This window comes from Scylla paramamosain, chromosome 43 (genome assembly GCF_035594125.1).
Source record: "Scylla paramamosain isolate STU-SP2022 chromosome 43, ASM3559412v1, whole genome shotgun sequence".
Taxonomy (NCBI): domain Eukaryota; kingdom Metazoa; phylum Arthropoda; class Malacostraca; order Decapoda; family Portunidae; genus Scylla; species Scylla paramamosain.
Genome location: NC_087193.1, coordinates 1,595,001 through 1,605,000, shown reverse-complemented (window position 1 = coordinate 1,605,000; position 10,000 = coordinate 1,595,001). Strand labels below are relative to the sequence as shown.

The following is a 10,000-nucleotide window of genomic DNA, read 5'->3' as shown; positions in this document are numbered from 1 at the left end:
TAGTAGTAGTAGTAGTAGTAGTAGTAGTAGTAGTAGTTATTTATAGTAGTAGTAGTAGTAGTAGTAGTAGTAGTAGTAGTAGTAGTAGTAGTAGTAGTAGTAGTAGTAAAACTAGTAGTAAAACTAGTTTTTCATTATCATCATCATTATCATTAAGTTGATAAAAATAATTATTATTTTTTTCATTATCATTTTTCATGTTTTTATTTATTTATTTTTTTTTATCATTATCAACCTTTTACACCATTACTGTCTTATTGCCCTATCTGCACCGTCATGATCATCATTATTATTATAATTATTATTGTTATTATTATTGTTATTATTATTATTATTATTATTATTATTATTATTATTATTATTATTATTATTATTATTATCATTAATATTTTATTCATTATCAGGTAATTTCCATTTTCTTACTAATTTCATCATCACTATTATTATTATTATTATTATTATTATTATTATTATTATTATTATTAATATAACTGGATAATGATGATTTCTTTTTTTTATGTTGGAGGGACACTGGCCAAGGGCATGAAAAATCAAATAAAAAAAAAAATGCCAGTCCCATAAAAGTGTCCAAAGCGGTAGTCAAAAATTAATGGATAAGTGTCTTGAAACCTTCTTCTTGAAGGAATTCAAGTCACAGGAAGGTGGAAATACAGAAGCAGGCAGGGAGTTCCAGAGTTTACCAGAGAAAGGGATGAATGATTGAGAATACTGGTTAACTCTTGCGTTAGATATGGACAGAATAGGGGTGAGAGAAAGAAGAAAAGTCTTGTGTAACAAAGCCACGAGAGGAGGAGAGGCATGCAGTTAACGAGATCAGAAGAGCAGTAAGCATGAAAATACCGGTAAAAGACAGTGAGAGATGCAACACTGCGAGATGAGAGAGAGGCTGAAGACAGTCAGTTAGAGGAGAGGAGTTCATGAGACGAAAAGATTTTTATTCTACCGTGTCTAGAAGAGTGGCATGAGGGAAACCCCCCAGACATGTGACGCATACTCCATACATGTTATTATTATTTTTCCTTTCAAAATACTTAAGTAATTTTATGATAATTAAACTGATAATGATGATGTTAATTATTATTAAATTTATTATCTTTATTTTTTTCTGATATAATTTTTATTATTTTTTTTTTGTAGTTGTTTTTGTTCATATTATAATTATTCTTATTGATCCCATCTCATCTTATTTTAATGTTATTATCTTTATTATTACTATTATTATTATTATTATTATTATTATTATTATTATTATTATTATTATCATAGATATTTATATGTTCTTTTCATTCATTTTCAGTAAAATATCTTTTTATCACCTTTATCATCATTATCATTTTATTATAATAATAATGATAATAATAATAATAATGTTAATAATAATAACATTAATAATAATAATAATAATAATAATAATAGTAATAATAATAATAATAATAATAGTAGTAGTAGTAGTAGTAATAATAACAATAGTAATAATGATGATAATAATAAGTTATTATAATTGTAATTATAATTACAATTATAATAATAATAATAATAATAATAATAATAATAATAATAATAATAATAATAATAATAATAATAAATAACAATAATAATAATGATAATAATAATAATAGTAATAATAATGATAATTATAATATTATTATTATTATTATTATTATTATTGTTATTATTATTATTATTATTATTATTATTATTATTATTATTATTATTATTATTATTATCTAAGTAAGATAATAATAACATATAACCTCATAATAAATCTTTTTTTTTTCATTACAGGAAAGTAACTTGGTGATTATTATTGCAATTACTATCATTATTTTTTATTGTTCACATTATTATTATTATTATTATTATTTTTATTATTATTATTATTATTATTATTATTATTATTATTATTATTATTATTATTATTATTATTATTATTTTCCTTCACACACACACACACACACACACACACACACACACACACACACACACAAACAAACAAACAAACACACACACAGGAGCTGATCACTGCTGTAGGGGAAGGAGACGAGGCAAGGGTGAGGTCGGTACTGGACAAGGGTGCCCGGCCCGAGGTCACCGTCCCTTTTAATGCTGAGGTGTCAGGGAGTCTGCTGACTCTGGCTGCCAGTAAGGGCCACGACCACCTGCTACCTCACTTACTGCAGGCGGGGTTAAGCATAGAAGGTGGAGGCACCATTGACAAGACACCGCTGACGGTGGCTGCTTGGCTTGGCCACACGCAGACAGTGAAGGCACTGCTGGACCTCGGCGGTAACCCTCTGGCCACAAACGGTGAAGGTGAGGCTGTGCTAGTGGTGATGGTGGTGGTGGTGGTAATTGTAGATGTAGATGTGATTTTTCTACTATTTCTAGTACTCCTACTAATAATATTACTGTTATTACAACAACTACTACTGGTATTACTCTTACTTCTTATATTACTAGTACTAATACTACTACTTTTAATACTAATACTAATACTACTAATGCTACTACTACTAGTAGTACTGCTGGCGCTACCAATTCTAGTATAACCACATAATAATAATAATGATAATAATAATAATAATAATAATAATAATAAGAAGAAGAAGAAGAAGAAGAAGAAGAAGAAGAAAAAGAAGAAAAGAAGAAGAAGAAGAAGAAGAAGAAGAAGAGGAAGAAGAGGAGGAGAAGAAGAAGAAGAAGAAGAAGAAGAGGAAGAAGAAAAAGAAGAAAAGGAAGAAAAGAAGATTCTGGTACTGCTTCTCGTCCTACTCTTCTATTTCCTCCTCCTTTACCCTCTCCTCATCTTCTTCCTCTTACTGAAGCTTCCTTTTACCCTCCTTCTCCTCTTCTTCCTCCTCCTCCTCCTCCTCCTCCTCCTCCTCCTCCTCCTCCTCCTCCTCCTCCTCCTCCTCCTCCTCCTCCTCCTCCTTTTTCACCACCTCCTTCTCCTTTATCTTCTCTTCCTCCTCCTTTTTCCCATCTTCATCTTCCCACTTATAATCCAGCTCCATTTTACCCTAATTCTCTTCCTCCTCTTCCTCCTCCTCTTCTTTCAGCATCACCTCTTTCTCCTTCCCATTTTTCTTCTCTTCCTCCTTTTCTCCATCTTACTCTTCCTCCTCTTACTGCAGTTCCATTTTACCTTAATTCTTAATTCTTTCTATTCCTTTTCCTCCTCCTCCTCTTCCTCCTTTTCTTCTAAGGGAGAAAGAAAAAGAAGAGGAGGAGGAGAAGGAGGAAGAGGAGGATATGAAGGAGGAGGATGAAGAGGAATACATATACAAAGGAATACAAAGGAAAACCAAACAACAACCGACCTTTTGGTCCTTGTAAGGCTGTTTGGTAACTACTTCTAACTAGCTACAGGAAAGAGAGAGACAGGACAGCATAGCAGAAGGCTCCTCCCCATCCACCACTCCCTCCAGCTTGCGCTGGCATGGAAATAGTTGGGACAAGTACCATGCAGTATGGAAAAACTGACATAGAATTTTCATAGGAAAGGATGAAAGGAGGTTCTACTATTCACCCTACGGTGAACTTTATACGCCTATCTGAAAGTTAATCCAGTTTATAATAAAATGGGTGTCTGTAAAATAAGAGTTTATTAGTGAATTTAGTAATTATTCGGACAAGAAGAGAGCTTGTGGGGGATTTGGGGGATGTTGGGGGTTTTAAATATTTGTCTATTTTATTTTTGAATGATTCAATAGTATTGCTGTTCACAATTTCTACAGGAAGTTTATTCCATATATTTACTATACGATTAAAGAAAAAATGCTTGGCCTCGTGGGATTTAAAACGTTTGGGTATAATCTTGACTCCATTATTTCTTGTTAGGTTAGAATGATCAATGGTAAAATACTTATGTGCATCAATGTTACTATATCCTTCGAAAATTTTGAACGCTTCGATGTAAAATTCAATGTAAAATTTTTCACTTTTCTATATTGAATCTCATCTGCCATTTTTCTGTCCAGCTTGTTAGTTTATAGAGGTTACACTGCCGTTCCTGCCATTGTGACATAGACGTTACAGACGTTACTCTATTCGTTATTATAGTGTCGTCTGCAAATTTACTTATTTTGCAATTTATCCCTTCATCAATATCATTAATGTACATTATAAAAAGTACTGGTCCTAATACAGAGCCTTGAGGAACGCCGCTATTTACCTTTTGCCACTATGACTCTTTTTCCATTTATCACAACACGCTGTTTTCTGTCAGAAAGCCAGTCTCTCAGCCATTTCAGGGTGTTTCCGGCGATGCCGTGAGCTTTTACTTAACTGATGAGTCTCTTATGGGGAACAGTGTCGAAAGCTTTCTGGAAATCAAGATAAATAATATCAACAGCTTTTGTCTCGTCATACGAGTTTAATACTTCATAAAAGAAGTCTAGTAAGTTCGTTAAGCAGTAACGCTTGGTTCTGAAACATTGTTGCGAATCCTTTATGATTTTATTTTCTTCTAAATATTTAATAGTTTCATCTCTGATTATTATTTCCATCAACTTGCACACTACTGAAGTGAGACTGATCGGTCTGTAATTGGCTGGGAGAAACTGATTTCCTTTTTTTTAAAGATTGGCATGACATTTGCTAGTTTCCATTCGTGGGGAACTTTACCCGCTAGTAAGGAGGAGGAGGAAGAGGACGAGAGGGAGGAGGAGGACGAGGAGGAGGAGCTGTAAAAGAAGGAAGGAAGGAGGAGCTGAAGATGACTTAATCAAAATATTTAGTGATGAAACGAGAGTGACACAGTGGTTGAAACAAAGACAAACAAATATATAGATAAAATAATGAAAATAATAATAACAATAATAATGATAATGATGATGATGATGATGATGATAATAATAATAATAATAATAATAATAATAATAATAATAATAATAATAATAATAAAAAATAATAATAATAAGAGTAATACTAACATAGTCTTATCTCCTCACACACACACACACACAGGATGGACAGCCCTACACTTTGCTGCATTGGGGGGCCACCAGCAGTGCGTGGCAGCCCTCATGCCCGTCACCCCTCCCACTCCAGCACACCTCCAGGCATACACCCCGGTGCACGCCGCAAGTTATAAGGGCCACATGGAGGTACTGGAGCAGCTGGCAGGTGCTGGCTGGACCCTCACCGCCAGGGACAGTGCTGGCAACACACCCATGCATAGTGCTGCGGCTGGGGGTAGCGTGACTTGTATGCAATGGCTGGTGCAGCGAGGGGGTGACCCAAGCATGCAAAATAATGCTGGACACACCTCGTTTGACAAGGTAGGCAGTGGGGTGGACGTATGCAATCTTTCTTATGATCTGGTTCAAAGTTTAACCGGTAGAGATACCAAACCAATATGTATACATATATATATATATATATATATATATATATATATATATATATATATATATATATATATATATATATATATATATATATATATATATATATATAATATGTCTTTCTTCCTTATCATCACCGTCCTTTTATCATCAACATCATTATCATCATCACCATTATTTTTCTCATCATTATTAAATTATCATATATTTTTTTATTACTAGTTGTCGTAGTAGTAGTAGTAGTAGTAGTAGTAGTAGTAGTAGTTGTAATAGTAGACAAATGTCCCTGGATCGGACTCCTCTTCTGATAACGACCCTAAGTGTCTTGACACCCCCATCAACTGTTTTTTTCATTAACAGAGACCCGTCTTTGTGTGCCAAGCACATAACAGAGGTGATAGTGTCTGGCATGGAGGCATACATTCCTCACTCCTTTTTCTCGACCTAAACCCTCCAACCCTTGGTTTAACACAGCTTGTTCTCGTGCTATACATGATAGAGAGGTGGCCCACAAAAGGTACTTAAGCCTTCCATCACCAGAATCTCATGCACTTGATATTTCTGCCCGGAACCATGCCAAGTCTTTTCTCCAACTAGCCAAAAACTCCTTCATTAACAGAAAGTGTCAAAACCTTTCAAGATCTAACTCCCCTCGTGACTTCTGGCATCTAGCTAGAAATATCTCCAATAACTTTGCTTCTTCTTCTTTCCTTTTTTTATTTCAACCAAATAGCACCAACACTATCACATCCACCTCTCTACCACTCTTCGCTCAAACTTTTGCTAAAAACCCTACCTTGGATGATTCAGGGTTTGTTCCTGTTATTGTTCTCCGAAACTGTGCCTCCGTTCTTCCACCTTGCCTATTTTAACTCTCTCAACTCTGTCTGTCAACATCCACCTTTCCTTCTTGCTGGAAGTTTGCCTATATTCAGCCTATTCCTAAAAGGATGACTGTTCTAATCCCTCAAACTACCATCCTACTGCTTTAATTTCCTGCCTACCTAAAGTTTTTTAATGTATCAGCAACAGGAAGATTCTTAAACATCTGTCACTTCTCAACCTTCTATCAACCTTCTATCTGATCGCCAGTATATGTTTCGTCAAGGCCGCTCTACTGGTGATCTTCCGGCTTTCCTTACTGAGTTTTGGTCATCCTCTTTCACAGACTTTGGTGAAACTTTTGCTGTTGCCTTGGACATATCAAAAGCTTTTGATAGAGTCTGGCATAAAGCTTTGATTTCCAAACTATCCTCCTACGGCTTCTATCCTTCTCTCTGTAACTTCATCTCAAGTTTCCCTTCTGACCGTTTTATTCCTGCTGTGGTAGACGTTCACTGTTCTTCTCCTCAATCTATTTACAGTGGGTTCTGTCCTGTCACCCACTCTCTTCTTATTATTCATGAATGATCTTCTAAACCAAACTTCTTGTCCTATCCACTCCTATTCTGGTGATAGCACCCTGCACTTTTCCATATTTTTATAGACGTCCAACACTTCAGGAAGTAAACATTTCACGCAGGGAAGCTACAGAATGCCTGACTTCTGATCTTTCTAAAATTTCTGATTGAGGTAGAGCAAACTTGATATTGTTCAATACCTCAAGAACTGAATTCCTCCATCTATCAACTTGATACAACCTTTAAGACAACTATCCCCTCTTCTTCAATGACACTCAACTGTCCCCCTCTTCTACACTGAATATCCTCAGTCTGTCCTTTACTTATAATATGAACTGGAAACTTCACATCTCATCTCTAGCTGAAATAGCTTCTATGAAGTTCTGAGACGTCTCCTCCAGTTTTTCTCACTCCCCTCAGTTGCTAACTCTGTACAAGGGCCTTATCCGTCCATGTATGGAGTATGCTTCACATGTCTGAGGAGTTCCATTCATACCGCTCTTCTAGACGAGACGAAAAGTTTTTCGTCTCATCAACTCCTCTCCTCTAACTTCATCCTCTCTCTCATCTCGCAGTGTTGCATCTCTAGCTGTCTTCTACCGCTTATTTCATGCTGGTCTTCTTATCTTGCTAACTGTATGCCTCTCCTCCTCTCGTGGCTTTGCTGCACAAGACTTTCTTCTTTCTCTCACCCCTATTCTGTCCACCTCTCTAACGCAAGAGCTAACCAGTATTCTCAATCATTCATCCCTTTCTCTTGTAAACTCTAATAATAATAATAATAATAATAATAATAATAATAAACAGTTTATTATTTAGGCAGTTAACAAACTGAAAATGTACATTGGGGGTGGGGAAATACTTAACATTAATCCTAAAGGTAAGTGTAATCTAGAAGGGACTATTAATTGATGGCTCGCATCATGGTGGGAATTGGAACTCCCTGCCTGCTTCTGTATTTCCACCTTCCTATGACTTGAATTCCTTCGATAGGGAGATTTGAAGACACGATTCCTTCAATTTTTTAGTACTTCTTTGGACCCTTTCCAGAAACTGGCATCTCAGTGGGCTTTTTTTTGTTTTTTTATTGGATTTTTGTTGCCCTTGGTCAGTGTCTCTGCTGCATAAAAAAATGAAAAAGTAGTAATAGTAGTAGTAGTAATAGTAGTAGTAGTAGTTGTAGTAGCAGTAGTTGTAGTAGTAATAGTTGCAGTAGTAGGTATTTTTTCATATTTATCATTATTATTATTAACAGGCGTTTTTGTTTTTTCCTAGTAATATTGTGATAACTAGTTTCGTTCTTCTTCTTCTTCTTATTATTATTATTATTATTATTATTATTATTATTATTATTATTATTATTATGAGAGAGAGAGAGAGAGAGAGAGAGAGAGAGAGAGAGAGAGAGAGAGAGAGAGAGAGAGAGAGAGAGAGAGAGAGAGAGAGAGAGAATGTGACCAAGAAGGAAACTTTTCTTAAATCGAACAACTTATAACTAACCAAACAACCCTTTAAGCATCTGACACAGGATAAACTACCATGGAATTTATTGACCAAGAAGAATGTTTGTTACCCTCTCTAACCAAACAACCCTTTAAGCACCTGACACAGGATAAACTACCATAGAATTTATTGACCAAGAAGAATGTTTGTTACCTTAACCAAACAACCCTTTAAGCACCTGACACAGGATAAACTACCATGGAATTTATTGACCAAGAAGAATGTTTGTTACCCTCTCTAACCAAACAACCCTTTAAGCACCTGACACAGGATAAACTACCACCTGAACAACTTATAACTAACCAAACAACCCTTTAAGCATCTGACACAGGATAAACTACCATGGAATTTATTGACCAAGAAGAATGTTTGTTACCCTCTCTAACCAAACAACCCTTTAAGCACCTGACACAGGATAAACTACCATGGAATTTATTGACCAAGAAGAATGTTTGTTACCCTCTCTAACCAAAAAAACGACAAAAATTATAGTCAAGCAGCCAAGATGTAATGATAAAAAACAAGAAAATCTTACTTAACCCCACTTAACCTCCTGGCCAACACACCACCAAGAACCCGAACTTCTCGCCGCTGCAAGCAATTCTGGAGCGACTGCAGACGTGGACGGAGGAGAGCAGGATGACCATCAACCACAGCAAAACTGTGGTGATGACCTCCTCTGTACCAGTGACCCCTCCCCAGCTCACAGTGGGCCCTCACCCCCTCCAGGTGGTCCGATGTGCCAGGCTTCTCGGAGTCACGGTGGACGACCAGCTGACCTGGAAGCAGCATGTCGCCAGCACCGTAAGATCAGCTACCTACAGGCTGTACGTGCTGCGCAGACTCAGATCGCTGGGGACGCCGACAGATGAGTTAAGGGGGTGTACCTCACCTTCATCCTCCCCAAACTCATGTTTGGGGAGGACACTCACGCAGAAGTTCAAGGCCTTCTGCGTCGCCCACGGAAGTAAATCGCAGCTGCTCCATGACCGCACCATCGCTGAGTCCATTAGCTTCCATCTGTCTTCCTTTGGCGTGAGACTCATTCCCCTTCAGCGCCAAGGCTGGATGGACTACACTTTTGTTGGTCTCAGGTACATGGACCCCGAGGAGGCAGAGACGAAGAGACCCAGTGGTGATGAGAAAGGAACCAAGAAGCAGCTGAAGAATACCAAGGGCGCGGATGTTGGAACCACAGCGAAGGATGTCCTGGAGTCTTTCAAAATGGAGGGTAGCAGTGAGCAGGGCAGAGTGAGTGGTACTAGAAGGGCACTCTTTCCACCCTCCACTGTCTCTCCTCCTTCTCCTTCTCCTCTTCCTTGTCCTCTTCCTCTTCCTACACCCGGAAGTCCACACTCGTCCCTCCATCCTCCCTTCTTCCGCCTCCCCAGCGTGGTCCTCCTCCCTCACACACACTCAACAGCTCCAGCTGGAGAGTGTGCAGAAGAGGGCGTGCAGGGTCATCCTTGGCCCTGCCTACACCGCCTATGAAGAAGCCCTGACAACCCTGAGTCTGTCCAGACTATCCACCAGGCACCGAGAGGCTCTGGATAAGTTTGGAAGGGGACTACTGCATCATCCACGTCTCAGAAACATGCTGCCGCCTGGCGCGCCTCGCCCGGTCCGTGCCACCAGACACCACAACAAGATAACGCCCCTAAAGGCGCAGCGCACGGACCGATACAGACTCAGTGCGATTCCCACCATGGTGCGAGCCATCAATCAATA

General features: G+C 37.7%; 2 protein-coding genes across 3 annotated transcripts in view; both read left to right on the top strand.

The window, feature by feature from the left end:
* Positions 1-4,730, top strand: part of LOC135093398 (serine/threonine-protein phosphatase 6 regulatory ankyrin repeat subunit B-like) — a 130,645-nt gene extending 125,915 nt beyond the window's left edge. For both annotated transcript variants that reach the window (XM_063992661.1, XM_063992660.1), the window contains exons 13-14: positions 2,034-2,334; positions 4,605-4,730. In XM_063992661.1, coding sequence (XP_063848731.1) covers positions 2,034-2,334; positions 4,605-4,624 — 321 coding nt within the window. In that variant the 3' untranslated portion in view covers positions 4,625-4,730. The remainder of the gene's footprint in view (positions 1-2,033; positions 2,335-4,604) is intronic.
* A 90-nt stretch (positions 4,731-4,820) lies between these two features.
* Positions 4,821-10,000, top strand: part of LOC135093457 (serine/threonine-protein phosphatase 6 regulatory ankyrin repeat subunit B-like) — a 72,516-nt gene continuing 67,336 nt past the window's right edge. Inside the window, exon 1 of the mRNA XM_063992736.1 lies at positions 4,821-5,303. Coding sequence (XP_063848806.1) covers positions 4,821-5,303 — 483 coding nt within the window. The remainder of the gene's footprint in view (positions 5,304-10,000) is intronic.